Source organism: Cornus florida, unplaced genomic scaffold (genome assembly GCF_030987335.1).
Source record: "Cornus florida cultivar Cherokee Brave unplaced genomic scaffold, ASM3098733v1 CherokeeBrave_3.0.0_Hap2_Chr08, whole genome shotgun sequence".
Lineage (NCBI taxonomy): Eukaryota > Viridiplantae > Streptophyta > Magnoliopsida > Cornales > Cornaceae > Cornus > Cornus florida.
This window is the reverse complement of record NW_026775578.1, coordinates 80209255-80225784: the sequence shown is the minus strand read 5'-3', so window position 1 is coordinate 80225784 and position 16530 is coordinate 80209255. Positions and strand designations below refer to the sequence as shown.

The 16530-nt window shown below is 37.5% G+C and overlaps 1 protein-coding gene across 1 annotated transcript in view; it reads right to left on the bottom strand.

Annotated features, from left to right (window-relative positions):
- The window catches only part of LOC132268185 (protein EXPORTIN 1A-like), a 105018-nt gene that overhangs the window by 73473 nt on the left and 15015 nt on the right, over positions 1 to 16530 (bottom strand). Inside the window, exons 12-15 of the mRNA XM_059768968.1 lie at positions 12958 to 13065; positions 12772 to 12867; positions 10509 to 10712; positions 9753 to 9812 (exon numbers count right to left, since the gene is read on the bottom strand). Of these exons, the coding sequence (XP_059624951.1) occupies positions 9753 to 9812; positions 10509 to 10712; positions 12772 to 12867; positions 12958 to 13065 (468 nt within the window). The remainder of the gene's footprint in view (positions 1 to 9752; positions 9813 to 10508; positions 10713 to 12771; positions 12868 to 12957; positions 13066 to 16530) is intronic.

The window sequence follows — 16530 nt, the reverse complement described above, 5'->3', positions numbered from 1 at the left end:
GCCGCGTCGAAATAGTGAAGTGATCTTGATCTGGACGAGTCCAATATGGATGTAACGAGCGAGAGGATTCTGCTGTTTCCATCGATCGATTTTATCCTTGCTGAGGATATTAAAACCACATTGACCATTTGCTGTATAGTCAATTGTTGTATTGCCACTAAATTGTTCTAAAATTCGTTTAGAAAAAATGGCGAAACGGGAAGTTTTGTAAACTTCTTCTTTTTTGATTCGCTGGAGTTTATCAAACTGAATCAATTGTTCATTAGTGAACTGGACTTCTTCTCCAATGATGTCACTAAGTTTAATATTGGTATTTTCATCGGGGACAGAAGGAGTGACGTTCATCATACAGATACTTTCAATATCTGAAGAGTCATCATCAGAAGTGGGTTGAGATGTACTAGAGGCGTCACTAGAGTACATACTACTAGATAGTTCATACAAAATGGTAGAGGGATCGGTGATTTCGCTACCATAGACAACACAGAGGTCTTCTTGTTGTAAGCGTTTAACCATTTTGGAAGCCTTTTTGGTTCTGGTCAAAAGACCAAAAAACAGGTTAAAAACCAGATCAATGGTACTGCAGAAGGCCAACGCTGCTGCGATAAGATTCTCCAGGAAACCTGGAAAATTGGTTGTGCTCCTTACAGAGCTACCCCCTCAAAACGACCCAAACGAAAGAATTTCCGCTGGAAACAATGGAAAGGTCGCCGTCCAAAAGCTTCCAAAAAATATGTCACCAAAACTTCTCCCTCTCCGTCTAACGCAGAAAAGAAAGGGTGCTGATACCAAGTCATCTTCAACCTTTCCTTTCTAAACCCTATTTCGAACCAGTCATAACACCACCATAAACATACCTTGAGGTGCCTAAATAGATGAAGATTGAGCAGCCGTGTCCGATAGAGAAGATGGACAGTCCGACACATATCCCGTGTTGTGTCGTGTCAACACGGACGCTTTCGCCGGAAATGGCGAATCCGGGTAACATAGGTTTATACAACAAGTCATTTCTAGGTGCACCATTCAAATAACATAGAATGCGACAAACAGCCTCAAAATGAGGTTGACAAGGAGCATGCATAGACCGACTAACAACACCAACAGCATATGTAATGTCGGGACGAGTAACAGTAAGATAAATCAATTTTCCAACCAAGCGTCGATATCGTCTAGCATCAACAAACAACTCTCCCCGTTCACCATCAAGTTTAACCATAGATTCCATAGGAGTATCAATAGGTCGAGCACCTAAAAAACCGGTCTCAGATAGAAGATCCATAACATAATTCCGTTGAGCCAGTGAGATGCAACTTCAATCCCAAGAAAATGGGGAAGAGAACCCAAGTCCTTGGTATGAAATTGTTGACCTAAATGTCGTTTCAGTTCTACAATGCCTAATGAATCATTCCCAGAGATGATAATATCATTAACATAAACAATTAAGACAATGGTACCAGCAGAAGTGTGGCAAACAAATACAGAATGATCTAAAGTAGAGCGCTGGAAACCAAACTTAATCACCACAGCACTAAATCTATCAAACCAGGCACGAGGGGACCGCTTTAAACCATAAAGAGCCTTTCGTAGTCGACAAACTAAGTGCTCACTACCAGCAACAACATAACCAGGAGGCTGATCCATGTAAACTTCCTCTTGAAGGTCACCATGAAGAAATGCATTCTTTATATCAAGCTGATATAAAGGCCAAGAACAATAAACTGCCATAGAAAGAAAAACCCGTATAGAATTAAGACGGGCTACAGGAGAAAAAGTCTCTAAATAATCAACTCCATAAGCCTGCGTATACCATTTGGCAACCAAAAGCGCCTTAAGACACTCGACAGAACCATCGGGAAGATACTTCACAATGTAAACCCAATGACAACCAACAGTTCGTTTCCCAAAAGGAAGAGCAGCAAGCTCCCAAGTCTGATTCTTATAAAGAGCATTCATTTCCTCATCCATAGCATGTTTTCATCCAGACATAGATAAAGAACGTTGATAAATGACATAATAGAGATAGAAAACAAGGTAAAAGCAAAAGACTGCAAGGAGGAGGAAACACAATCAAATGACACAAAATTAGCAATGGGATGTTTAGTACAAGTACGTTTACCTCAACATAACGCAAGTGGTAAATCATCTGTAGCAGAAGTGGAAGATGGAGGAACAAGAACCTCTAGTTGAGAATATATCGTGTCTGGACTATAAGAAACAATGGGACGAGATCGAGATCGCTGATAAACCTGCAAAGGAGGATTAGAAGGTGGATCCAATGGCAATGGAAGAATAGAAGAAGATAAGGAAGGCTCCTCCTCACAAGCAGATATGAGATCTAGTTTCAAACGCTCCCCAGATGATGAAAAGAAAGCATGGGACTCAAAATAAGTAACATCGGCACTCACAAAGTATCGGTGAGACTCGGGACTATAGCAACGGTACCCCTTTTGAGGATGAGAATATCCAAGAAAAACACAATTACGAGCACACGAAGAGAGTTTGTCTCAACCTAGATCCAAGATATGAACAAAGGCTACACACAACCACAGACACAAGGAGTGAGTTGAAAAGGAGAGACACTATGGTAAAAAGGAGAAAAAGGAGTTTGGTTATTCACAACAGTAGAGAGCATACGGTTAATGAGATAACAAGCAATAAGAACGACATCAACCCAAAAATGTTTTAGCACTTGCATATTGAATAACAAAGTACGAGCAACATCCAACAGTTGGCGATGCTTTCGCTCAGCAACACCATTCTGTTGAGAAGTGTGAGCACAACTAGTCTGATGAATGATACCACGGTCAGCACAAAAGGAATCCATGATAGACTATGTATACTCTAAGGCATTATCAAGTCGAAATTTTTTAATGCGCTTACCAAACTGAGTAAGAATTTCATTGTAAAATTTAGCAACAATATGAGGTAATTCAGATCTCTCTTTCATCAAAAATAACCATGTCATTCGAGAATAATCATCAACGAAGATACCAAAATAAAGGAATCCATTCAAATTGGCAGTTCTAGAAGGACCCCAGATGTCCGTGTGGACTAAATCAAGGGACTCGGCCTCACGTCTATGACTACGACTTAGGAAAGAACTACGATGATGCTTACCCAACTAACAAGCTTCACACTCTAGAACAGAGATATGACTAAACGTAAGAATAGCTAATCGTAACTTTGCTAAAGATGGATGACCCAAACGAAAGTGCCACTAAAGAGGAGAGACTGTAGCACTCAAAGCTGATGACAAGACAGGCTGGGGTTTACCAGAGTCAAGATAAAATAACCCGTCTTTCTCATGTCCCAAACCAATCACCTACTTTGTCCTAAGGTCTTAAAGACACATGAAGTGGGAGAAAAAACTATGGAACAGTTTAATGTTTTAGTCAATTGAGTGACAGAAGGTAAATTAAAAGGAAAATTAGGAACATAGAGACTCGAAGATAATGATAACGAATCGGAAGGGTGAAGGACACCTTTTCCAAGGACATGTTGAGAAGAACCATCAGCTTAAACAATGTGATGATTAATAGGATTTAAATCAGAGAAAAGAGATGATGTACCCGACATATGTGAGCTAGCTCCAGAATCAATGACCCAGGATGGAGAGGATTTAGCCTTACATGCAATATTACCTTAATTAGCCAAGGTAGCAGTGGAAGTGGGTGAACGAGTAGTTTGCAAAGTCTAAATAAGCTTGCTAAGTTGTGTAATAAGTGCATCATGAGAACCAAAATAAAAGCTACATGTCCTGAAACATAAGGCTACAATGGTTTACACTTCATGTCATGTCGTCCACTAGGATTGCCACCACCACAGGAACCACAAGAACCAGCCCGAAAATAAGATTGTTGTTTATGGTCAGCCATGAACAAAATTTGGACCAAAAAAATGGGATAAATCAGAATTCCAAAGTCAAAAATTGCAGGTCCAAGTCCAAATTGTGACAATTATGGGCCCAGTATGTTGTAAACAATTGTGAACCAGATTAAAAACCTGCTGCCTTAGCAAAAGTACTGGTCCAGAATCAAATCAAAAGCCAACAATGAATCTGAATTGCAATTCCACAGAAGAAATCTCAGAAGCAAAGGAAAACAGTATATATTTGATTTCGGAACCACGGAAGACCTGTTCGACTGATCCTTAGAGCCACATAAATTGTTCCAGATTCAATACATAATCCAAGAATCAACAACTAAAGTCTTTCCAAGCCCAAACACATCAAATAAGATGAAGCTTCGCATGACCAATAGCAAAATCCCTATGAGCAGTGCTGAAAAAAACACCCAGCGGCAGTCCAGATTTGCTAAAAAACTATGCAACACCTTGAATTTTCCAAGCAAACTCAACACAATGATCCAGATGTCCAAAACACATCCCTCTGTGATGGATTGAAGCAAAGGAAGAAGCCAAAAACCCCCAGAAAAACAGATCTACAAAAATGGGCTAAAATCCAGAAAAAAGATTCGAAAAATGGAAAGTCGACTCAAACAATCTCTGAATGGAGAACAAACACCACCAAAAGTATCAGAAAATTCAGGCGAGCCACCCCATATGGTTCTCGGCCTGTAAGTGCTGATGTCAGCATGACATCATGCTGACATCAGCGTGTGCACTTTGACAGTCAATCTGATGATTACTGAAACTCTCTTTGGATGGATTCACAGCCTTGCTCTGATACCAAGTTAAATTGGATAACATTGTGTTTTAGGGTTAGAGAGGAGAAGGGGAAGAAGAAGAAGAGAATCTGGTGTGTACGGTTCTACACACCACCTCTCCTATTTATATTAAGTAAGCAAAATTTTAATAAAAAAAAAATGTCCTTAATAATCAAAATAAACTCTAACAGAGTTAATTATATATCTTTTAAAGAATATATTTTTCTTACATATCAACTAAGAGAGTCTTGTGATTTAATGCACACATATCCTTTTAAATAAATCCACAGGGCATTCCACTTTCTTCGAGCATAAACAAGCTCCTCCCGGTAGAATCCTCTCTCCACATCTTCAACAGTTACACACCCCGGAATACACCCAATAAGAGCCATCCTCTAATAAAAACAGTAAGAGACTGTAAATTATTCTTTATAAACATCAATCTTAGATACCCATCGTTTATCCCATAAAATAAAAATACTCTGTGCAGAAACCTCGACAACAAGAGCCAACCACTCAATAAAACAACCACCCCACACACTCGTAACAATTCCATCCGAGGAAGCAACCAATATGGACTCATGCAAGCACAGCACCTGAGCACCCCATTTTTGTAAGGAAAACTTCACCAACTTCGTCTTGTCAAGGTCATTTAGACCTCGAGGATTCCACGACACAACACAGAGCAAATTTCGAAGCTCCATCTCACCCCCTACATGTTGTGCTTTTCTTTCTCTCAAGCCTCTCCTATTATTCAACATTTTCCACTCATTTTCAATAGATTGGAACAGATTTTGGGCCTGTTCTTCACTCCCTTCATAAAACATTCCCAAGTTCTAGCCTATGTTACTTGGACTCAGGTATGTGTGTCGGACATGGGCATGTGTCCATGCGTCAGACGTGTCAAATCTCTAAACTGGAGGACAGGTGGACACTGTTAAATATTCATTTTATTTAATTATTTTATTTATTTTCTAGAGTAAAGTAATGTTTTTATCTAATATAGTGCTCAATATAGGCATTTAACTCAATTTAAAGTAATAATATAATATAATTGAATGATTGAATATACTTTTAAGTACATAGCCACCCAAAAGTGTCGGACACATATCCCGTACCCATGTCCGAGCAATATGTGTCCGACATGGGTACTTCACTACTTTTGAAGAGTCTATGTAACATAGGTTCTACACATTTCAATCTTGTCCTCTACACATTTCGCCATCAAGCAATATTCTATGCCTCCATGAACCATAAATGCCAATGGCAGGACCAGACCCACAGCAGCACTATCAGCATCTTCCCAGCCCACAACCAATGCATTTTCTTCAAAAGGAACTACTGCCTGTCCCTCCCCATTGTTGTCGCATGACTAGTTATCAACTTGACATTCATTAGCGTTAGAGAGTTGTTGCTCCACAACAATTAGGAGTACCGTCCATTGTCACAGCTCATCCATTGGGCTTTCCCAAGGTCTTCATTTTACCTTGTCTTGCAATTCGGCCATTAATGCCGCAACAGATTGTTTCTTCAACCTCCAATTAGAACTCTTTTCCCTACACATAAAATGGTAACATCCTCCTCCCTTTGATTTCTCGGCACAACTATTTGTCAGATACTTCATCCTCTTGTGGAAAACTGCCCTCCTTGAAATCTCCACACAAACATCATTTCTAAAAATACCCAGTCCAACTTCTTGCATCAAACACAATTCCCCTGCCTCAGAAAGTATCTGTCATTGTCAATGTCTCTCTCAGCTTCCCCCAGAATCCCCCAAAATAGGAGAAGAGAAGAGGTGTGTGGTTGGACTTGGAAACGGGTATATTAACATCAGTATTGGGCTTGGAATCAGAATCAGGCCTCACCATCTTGAGCATTTCCTGTCCCTCTAGGTCAGGCTCCATGGGCCACTTGCCGTTTCAGCCCAAGTCCACCTTATTCATTGATTTGGCCATTAATGCATTCAGTCTCCGTCCAGCTCACTTTGATAGGGCTTAAATTTGATAGCGCATAGCCCCTTCTACCATGGATTAATATTTGGGCTAACCTGATCCAGCCCATTCTTCCTTTCTTTAAAAGCTTGTCTCATAGTCATAGTTGTTAAAGGCGAGCCTAGGCTCCAAAAAAGCCCCAGGCACATCAAGGCTCAGCTAGAGTGCCTCAACCTAGTATAGGTTAGGCCCCTTCAGTCAGGCTCACATAAAGCCCTCAAGCTCAGGCTCACACTTTTTAGTAGGTTCCAAGCCAAAAAAAAACACACGTCTTTTATTTTTTTATTGATTTATTCATATCATTTTTCATTTTTTTTAAAATGACTACTGAATTAAAATATTCTATATCATATAATGTTCACATTTAATGGGTCATATGTTTTAACATTATGAAAATATTTGACAAAATCCATAAAATTATGGTTCACTACTTACAGTAATTGAATTTAGTGCTTGATTAAGAATATTAATGATAATATATGATAAAGTTTAGCATAATTGTAGATTTTAAATGTTTCAGATTCATAATCACACATATATATATATATATATTTTAAAGTATAATCACATATAATTTGGTTAATACATATTGCATAAGAAGCGATTTATTAGCATTAATTTACTTGATCTTCTAAGTTGATATATCAAAATTTCCATTTTTAAAGAATTTGTTATTATCTGTGTCACGTATTTGAATTGTTCTTATTGTACATTGATTTTATTGAATTCATTTGTGTGATGTTGTGGCTAGTGTTATCAAAGGCCCAAGGCGACTAAGGCGCTAGAGGTCCTTTGGAGCCTAGGCGCAAGGCGAAGCACACAACTTAAAAATTAAAATACTATTAAAGCATATTCATATTCCATATTAAAGGCGCAAATGTTGTCAAAGGCGCATCTAGGCACACAACATGCGCAAGTGTTGCGCCTGTATGAGACTGGACCCTAGGCGGACCTTTAGCAACACTAGTTGTGGCCCAAATTTGGTTCTGGGTCGCAACAATGAGCATTGTGTGAGCCAAGCCCACACAAAGCTCTGGGCTGAGGAAAATTTTTACTTGTTTTTTTGCTTGCGGGTCGTGGACCCTGTTTAGTATTCTCTTGGAGCCCGATATAAAAGGAAGTTTAGGGTTTGGAGTGGGATTTTGAGAGACTAAAAAATTGTATAAAAGAGAGTGAGAGCGAGAGCGAGAGCTAGGGTTTGGGGGTTAAAAATAATCTCCAGATTTTCGCATAGTGAATTCTTTCGTCAAATCTTCGCCGTAGACGTAGGCTTTGCCAAACCACATAAATCTTTGTGCTCTTTGTGTGGCGTGTTTATTTTCTATCATGTTTCATGATTGTTGCTTGGGTGCACTGTGTTTGTTGCAACAATATGCATATAGAAAAAATATGATTTAGCTAATTTATTGAATTGATACGTTGAAAATATTCCTTATTTTGTAATTGACAAGTATATGTCGCATAGTTTAATTATTCTATTTATACTTGTAATTAATATGCATTTTGATCACACGCGCCCTGCTTCAATCAGACTAGCACATTATGTTGTGCAATGCACTTAGGCTTCAAAAGACCTTTGGCACCTTAGCGCACCTTTAACAACTATGCCCAATCCATTTATATATATATATATATATATATATATATATATAATAAAAATAAATAAATAAAAACTCCTTGTCACGTACTCCTCCGAACTTAAAAATTCTTTTTTACACCACGTGACCCCCCATCTATCTTCCATCCTTCATGATTATGTTGCCTTGGGGATACATCTTTCCCTCCACCCTCCAGCCTTCCACGTACTCCACTTTGTCCCCTACATCTCTTCACCCACAAATTCTGCAACTTGAATCACAGACTCCCTTTTTTGGCTACGACTCACTAAATCATCTTTACTACGAGTTCCCCCCATTTATCATCCAGTATCACTAACAAAGATGCCTTCGCCAGAACTAGCTCCAACTTAAACTCCACCAAAGCCAATCGGTAGCACAATCAATCATTGTATATAGTGGAACTTTGCCACCATCTTTCACCGTGAGAATTTTTTTACCAACATTCAATCTCTCATTAGTGTTCACCTTCTTAAACCATGTCATCAAATGGCTCCAAATAACGGATGACACCATAAATGCAGTGGCCATAGAACAACATCCGTCACTCCTTCCTCTGCCTCAATAAACAAGAATGACCAAACGCATCATCACCTCCCCCAAAAAAACCCTAATGGCCTTCTAATGGGATGGAAGTCAGAATATCAGCAAAGAATCCAGCAATTGAGATGCAACAACACCACATGCATTCGACGACCATGCTTCAACCTCATCCAGAGAACCCACCAGTGTCAAACTTAATCACATGACATGCTTGAGCATCTCCCTCCTCTTCCATATTCCACTCTCAGCTACTGAAAACAGTGTGTCCTCTTGCCTACGATGACTTCCCATACCTCTCGATAGGAAGGCGAGGGAGCCAAGCAACCTCCACAAACACTCGCCCAAACCCTAGCTTATTTGAATTAAGCCTTCTCCAATCTCTCTATAACTGGAGGAAGTAGAACCAATACAGATTGAATCTGCACTTTTCATTGCATTTGTTGTGAAACCCAATTCACTTCAGCTTGGAAGAAACTCAACATGAAAATGTTATCTTAACTGGGAAAGGATTCTAAAGAGAGTAAATTACCTTGCATGAATTCCTCAAAATCTTAAAAGATAGAAACCCAAAAAAATGCTGAGATGTATATACATTAATAACAAAGGAATTTATAACTGTGGCTAAATCCTTCAAAAGAGCAATGTATTGGATAAGGATCAATCATCTAGTTAATTAATTAGTTAAATGCATGTCCCCACCCCACCCCACCCCCCACCCCCTTTTATTTTTGAAATGCGATGTACAATTGTTTGATCATTCTAAGCAATATACAGGCTGAATCCAGATAAAAATCTGTCCCACATAATTACAATTTATGCTATCAGCATCACAGATAAAAAGATAAGGGTCAATGATAAATCCACAGAGAAATACATTGCAATATGGTATTCTTACTATTTACTAAAAAGTAAGAACATGAGTGATTGTATGACCATACCTGTTTTTCGGTATCCTCGTGATCTAAATGTGACAAGTAGATCAATGTTTCTCTCATGATCTACAACAATCCAATTGAAGCAAACAAATTAACATGAAAGAGAAATCAATAAAAGAAAGCACATAAACCGCAGAACAAACAGTCTAATTAACTAAAATAGCTGTTTAATTCAGAAAGTTTAAGTCCTTCTTCACATAGTGTAGGATGCAAGATGTATCATTGGTCATCGTTAGCAACAAAGAAAGATGAAAATATAGGTGATTTCTGATTATGTTAAGACATTAATCAGTGATGGTAAAATTTAGGACCTCTACTTAGAAAAAATTAAACGATGAGTCACATGCCAAACCCCAACTCCCCCCCCCCCCAAAAAAAAAAAAAAAAAAGCCTTGACTCCCCAAAACAGTGAAACAGATGTTTGAGAGAGAGAGAATTAGTCTGTAATGCCTCACTCGATGAGATAATTTTAATAACCCAAAAATAGATAAACTTTCACAAGCAAATTATCCACGGTTCATCCATATGCATAGACAAAATTAAACATTGATTTTGACATAGTAAATCACAAACTGCACATACACAGTCACAACATCTTGTATAAATTTGTTAGAGGTATTCCGTCAAAGTCTGTATCGATAGCTACCAAATAAATAAGAGATTTAATACAAAAATTGATGAAAGAGTGATTAATCATCCATTTATAAGGCCTGTATACAGAGATCAAAACCATATATCTGCAAAAAATGTATTTGATACCTTATATTGAACAAGGACATCATTGTCCTTCAAAGTTTCACGAACAATATTCCCATTTTCGTCTTCAACAATCAGAACCTCCTCAGGCTTAGCCATACGAGATATCATAAGTGATCTTAACTTTGACATTGAACCAGCATACAGATGCCATCGCTGCAAATGTTGTGAACCAAGACCGTCAACCATACCAGAAAGCAATGGCATCTGCTGATTGAACATGTAAAACTGACATCAGTAAATTTTTCCATGCACAACTTACTGATATTTCAAACATGAGCCATTTTCGAATGAGTAAATATGTAAGTTAGGGGCAATGAAGAGTAAATGTACATGCAGCAGGCACAAATTATGTTACGGAACCACATAAAGCATGCAAGCAATGAAAATTTATTAACTTGAGTAACTATTTTTATGTGTAATAGAACTAAAAAAATGACTAAAACGGAGGCAAATATAAATGTAATGCAACCAACTAGACTGTAAAAAATAAATAAACAAATGCACAAAAAATTTTATACACCAGGGTAGGAGTAGGCAAAGACAAAATACATACACAAGAATATTACTCAGCAGAGAGAATTCCAAAGTCCAATTGAGCAATTAACTTAATCAATGAACAAAGCAGAACCTAGAACCAAGAAACTCGAAAAACCTCTTCATCTCAAAAGAAAATCATGCTGAAAACACAAACTTAAGCCACAAGATATGCCTAAGGTCAGGTTCAAAGAATGATGCTGAAGACAAAATAATGAAGTTTCTAACTCCTCTAAAAATATGCGTCTCATATATCTTGAAAGACACCGTGCTCTTTCTAGTTTCTAAAGAATGTATATTGCAACCATATACTAGGTAGCATAAGTCAGTCAGATATTTAAGATGGGTTTTCTACGTCTGGCCCCAGCAAGCCCATTAAGAGATCTGAAGGTTGCTTGGACCACCATGCAAGCACAAATGCGCAACTTTTAGTTGAAACAACTTCTCCCTAAACTCCATTTTCTAGAACAACCAAGGATAGCCTTCTACACGCTTTCTCAAAGAATAATGCATAAATTTAGCGACAAGGATAAATTATCCTTATTATCCTCAAAATTGATATGAATTGACATGTAAAAATGGAGGGATTTGCTGCCACGGGTTGTGCTCTTGCTACTTTGTCATTTGGGGTTAATATTTGCTTTGATAAGTGTCATTAGGGGTTAATATATAGTCCTATCTGTTTTCTGACTTCTTCAAAATAAGATAATGAGTTGTCGTATTCTTAGTACAATATCTGTCTTTGGTTGATTGTGTGGCAGGTCAAATGATGGAGAGTGGTGATGGTTCTATATCCTGAGTTAACTCCAGCCTTCATACACACAAAAGATATAAGCTGATTAGAACACAAAAGCCCAAGATATTATCTACAAGATTAAGGATGGGGGGGGGGGGGGGGGGGGGGGGGGGGGGGGTGGGGAGAGAGAGAGAGTGATTTTACTCTCTAAAATGCAGTTAATAAAAAATTCTAATAGATTATTTAGTAAGTTACTTATTGAAGATTTAATGGAGGAATCAGTGGAGGAAAATTTTTCAGTAATTGATATTGTTTCCTATTATTGAAGATTTGGTGTTACTAGAGGAATTAGTGGAGAAAAATCCTCCTTGTTTCGGTGTTTCCTATTTTCTAATTCTTTCCATTCTCATAATTTCTTCTCCTATATAAAGGAGCCTCCACCATTGTATTGTATATGAATTGAGAGAGTATTATAAAAGTGATGTAGCTCTTTGGACTCTTTGTGCCGTGGATGTAGGCCCTAGTGGCTGAACCACGTAATATCTGTGTGTTCTACTTGTTTTATTTATCTCTTCGCTTTCGTTTCATGCTTTTCAACATTACTAGTAGTGCTACTTATACTTTCAAGCTCATTCTCTCCCTGTACACACAGTGTTTGAAAATTTGTTCGCCCAAATATTTTCTTCCAGGGAATCCTTTTCATGAAGTCCTAACTGAAAAATCCCATACACATAACCCTAAATGCAGGCACTCAGGCAGTTCTATAAGCATCTTATAACTCACACAGTGAAAAATGCAAAGGAGAATGTAAGCATGGATATGAAATATAGGAGAAAAGTATACAAGTAATAGAAACAGAAACTTAAGCTAGTAAGCAAAATCAAGAAAGCAGTCTTCCATACTTTAAGCAAACACTTAATTTTTACAAGAGACCTATCACCTTACGTTAAAGAAACAAAGGATCATAGTCTAGAAATGGGATGTCCATCATACCTGCGATCCCAACATGTTTGCAGCTGCTGCTGCATTATTCAGATTATGTGCCTCAAACAACTCTAAAACTAAGGAGTTCCAGTAGTCCAAGCAAACCTGCTCAATCATAAAACCAAAAACTATAGGTCTAGTCATGATATTCAATTTTAAAGTGAGAAAACCAAGCAGATATATAAAAAACAATACCTTAAAAACCTCATTGTCATCAACATATGAGATGTTAATGAGATATTCAAGACCCATTAGAAGTGCAGAAGTATTCTCTTGTGTGGACTCTATCACTCGAATATGAGACTGCATAAAGTAAGGAAATATCAGCGAAGCTGCTTTGCTGATTCAGAATCAAAATCTTACTGAAACTCAAGGCTTAGACTCAACAAGTAGCCCACAGAATTGTTAATACTAGTCTACTACTTCAAATTATAAGCCTTATATAGCCATAACCCCTTTGTATTTGTATTTTCTACCTAAGGAGTAATTTTAACTTTTAGTGTAATTAATATTTTTTAACAAGCAATTCTAGTGTAACTAACAAGTCCACTAAAAAATTATTAAGCATTATTTTGATAAATAAGGATGCAGTTAACTTCCTTTCTGGAAATTCGTAAGCCTTCTTTCAGTCATGGAATCCTATATACAATAAAAAATAAGATCTAGTTCTAATGGGTGTGCAACAGATAATCCAGGCCAACGACTTCTTTGAAATCATGCTCAGAGATCAGTAATATTTCAGCTTTCTCTAATACTACCCGTGGAAGACAAAGACACTCAACACAACTCAATAATACGACCCAACTACAAGGTAAGTGGATCTAAGCCAAATTGTAAAAATGGTGACTGCTGAAGATTCAGGGGGGTTCCAGTGAGGGAGTCAGGCACCAGAGAAAGATGACGATGGGGGCGAGAGCTCTGGCAAAACCATGGGGATGAAAATATGGGATCCAGACAGTGAAGAAAACCTGATTAGTATCCAGTGTCAAGGTGAGAGGACTGAAAATGGGGAAGAAGAAGAGGGCATCACTCTCTGTGTTGGAAGAGGGGTGCAATTGATGATGCAATCAGAACAAACGATGGCCTTTATATGGTCTAAGGCTGGATAGAGGGTTCATTAAAGTTGCAATGGGTTCATGTATATAAATCAAATTTCTTAACCAAGCAAGATGGACCATTTATATCCCAAAGAATCAAATGAAAAGCTCCTCTTTGTTGGATTCATGGTTTGTGGAATTCTTGCATCTATGCAATTTCCCCTCTACATACAAAAACATTAATTTATATTAATTAAAAGGTCACTCTATCCTCTTCAATGGAGGCTATTTAATTATTAAACAATTAGTGAAGAGTGTAGGAGTAAGGAAAAAAATCTACATATACTTTTCATTGATTCTAGAAAAAGCTTATCATAGGGTATTGACAAATATAATTTGGTCAGCTTTATAAAAATATAAAAAATAAAAATCAATAGAAATGATTAAGATTCTTCAAAATATGTATGTGAACTCAGAAACACACACTACATGTGATGAAACAAGTGTTTTCCACCGGCCAGTGACCTAGCGGTATCAGCCTCTTACTTTCCAAAGGGAGGTCAGGGGTTCAAGTCTCAGAAGAGACAAGTGTGTGTGAGTACCAACTAGGAAAAAAAAAAAATGTGTTTTCCTATAAACATGGAAATACACCCATGAACCAAGGGTCAGCATTAAATCCATATCTATTAACAATAATTTTAGATAAATTACAAGACTTACTGTTTTTTTGAATAGTTTGAAGATATAGTTCTTTCTTTTGTGCAGATATACTACTGGTTCATTCCCATTTGAGTATTCTTTAATGATATCCTACTTTTTATATAAGTACTTCAATGATATCTTACTTATCTAGAGAAGAAAAATAATTACAAAAAGACTTGCAAGAGGACTTTCTATGGTGCAAGTTGTATGTCGATGATATAATATTGGATACTTCAAAAGTAAATTTAGCAATAAAATTAGAGATGTGGAGAAATGTATAAAATCAAACAGTTTAAAAATTAGCAAGGCTAAAACTGAATATATTTTTTTTTGATAAGTAAAAATTGAAAACTGAATATATTGAATGCAAATTTAGTAAAGACTCGGATATTGATAATATAATGATCACACTTCAAACCCAACATTTTTTTTTATATAACTAAAATTGTATTAAGAAGCGTTTAAAAGGGGAACGCATCCATCAAAGCTACACAAGACCAAATAAGACCTCTAAACTCCCTGAGAGTCCAAAAAATCAACTATATCATCCATGGATATGCTACTTCTCCCTTTAACCCAACAAAAAAGAGTGCTAATAATGGAGAATTTCAACGCAGCAATAGGGGTCTCCTTTCCTTCAAAGGATCTCGTATTTCTTTCAATCCATAAACACCGGCAAATACACAAATGTGTGACCCTCCAGAAATCACAAGCTTGGGCCCCCATTGTACAACCTCTCCAAGCCTCTGGAAGACCAGGGCCAAGGCATAACCCACTGAACCCCGAAAAACCCGACAGTCCTAAGCCACAGGGCAATGCAAAAGAAGATGGTGCACCGTTTCCTCATTTCTCTAGCACATGCAACAACAATTAACGACAACCTATCTCCTCCACTTTAGATTGCCTTGGGTTAAAATCTTCCCCAACACAGATGTCCAACCAAAGAAAGCCACTTTGTGGCAGAAAAAACAAGAACAATGAATTCTTGTGGCAGAAATTAGGATGTTAATATAAATGATAGGAGTGACTAGAAAGAATAGGGTTACCAAGAGAGAAATTAGGAGTGGCACCTATTAGTTATAAAATAAAGAAAGTAGATTAAGGTGGTATAAACATGTGATGTTGTGGCCAAAGTTTTGGTACCAGGTTGCGTTGTGACCCGTTTTACGACCCGACGACCCCTTGAATGAGCTTGCGGCTTGTGGACCCTTTTTAGTACTCTCTTGTAGCCCAATATATAAGGGCATTCAGGGTTTGGAGTGGATGATTGAGAGACACTAAAAATCGCAAAAAAAAAGAGTGAGAGCGAGAGCTAGGGTTTGGGGCTGAAACTTGTAATCTCCTAATTTTCGCATAATGAAAACTTTCGCCGGATCTTCACCATGGATATAGGCTTTGCCAAACCATGCTAAATCTTTGTGTTCATTGTGTGTGATGTGTTTACTTTTTTGTCATGTTTCTTGATTTGTTCTTGGGTTTGTTGCGTTTGTCGTTGAAAACATATACCAAAAAGACATACAGATGCACCGGTACGAAGAGGAAGACTTACTTGCATAAAAGGTAGGAGACTGAGAGGGAGACAAAAACTAATATGGATGAAATAATTAGAAATGATTTTAAAAAGTTAAATATTGTACAAGAGAAGGTTTATGATAGGAAAGAGTTAGAAAAAGAGAATTCATGTGGCCGATCCCATTCAAATAGGATTAAAGCAAGGATGATAGTTTCTATCCCCCTTGAAAGAAACAAGCAGATCATTTTACATTGGGCATTGGTGAGTAAAATTCTTTGAGAAGATATGTTTTCTCTAATCCGGAGAATGATTCCTCGTGCATCTTTTTTTTTAACACTAAATTATGGTTTTGTTATCTTTACAAAAATAAAAATTAAATTAAAAAAATCATCTCTACAAAAAATGGATACCTCATAATTACATCATCCTCCAGAACTTGAAAAAGATAAATTGCCACTAGTACTCAAACTCTTATAGATCATTACTCATAAATGTCTGATCTAATGCACACAAATA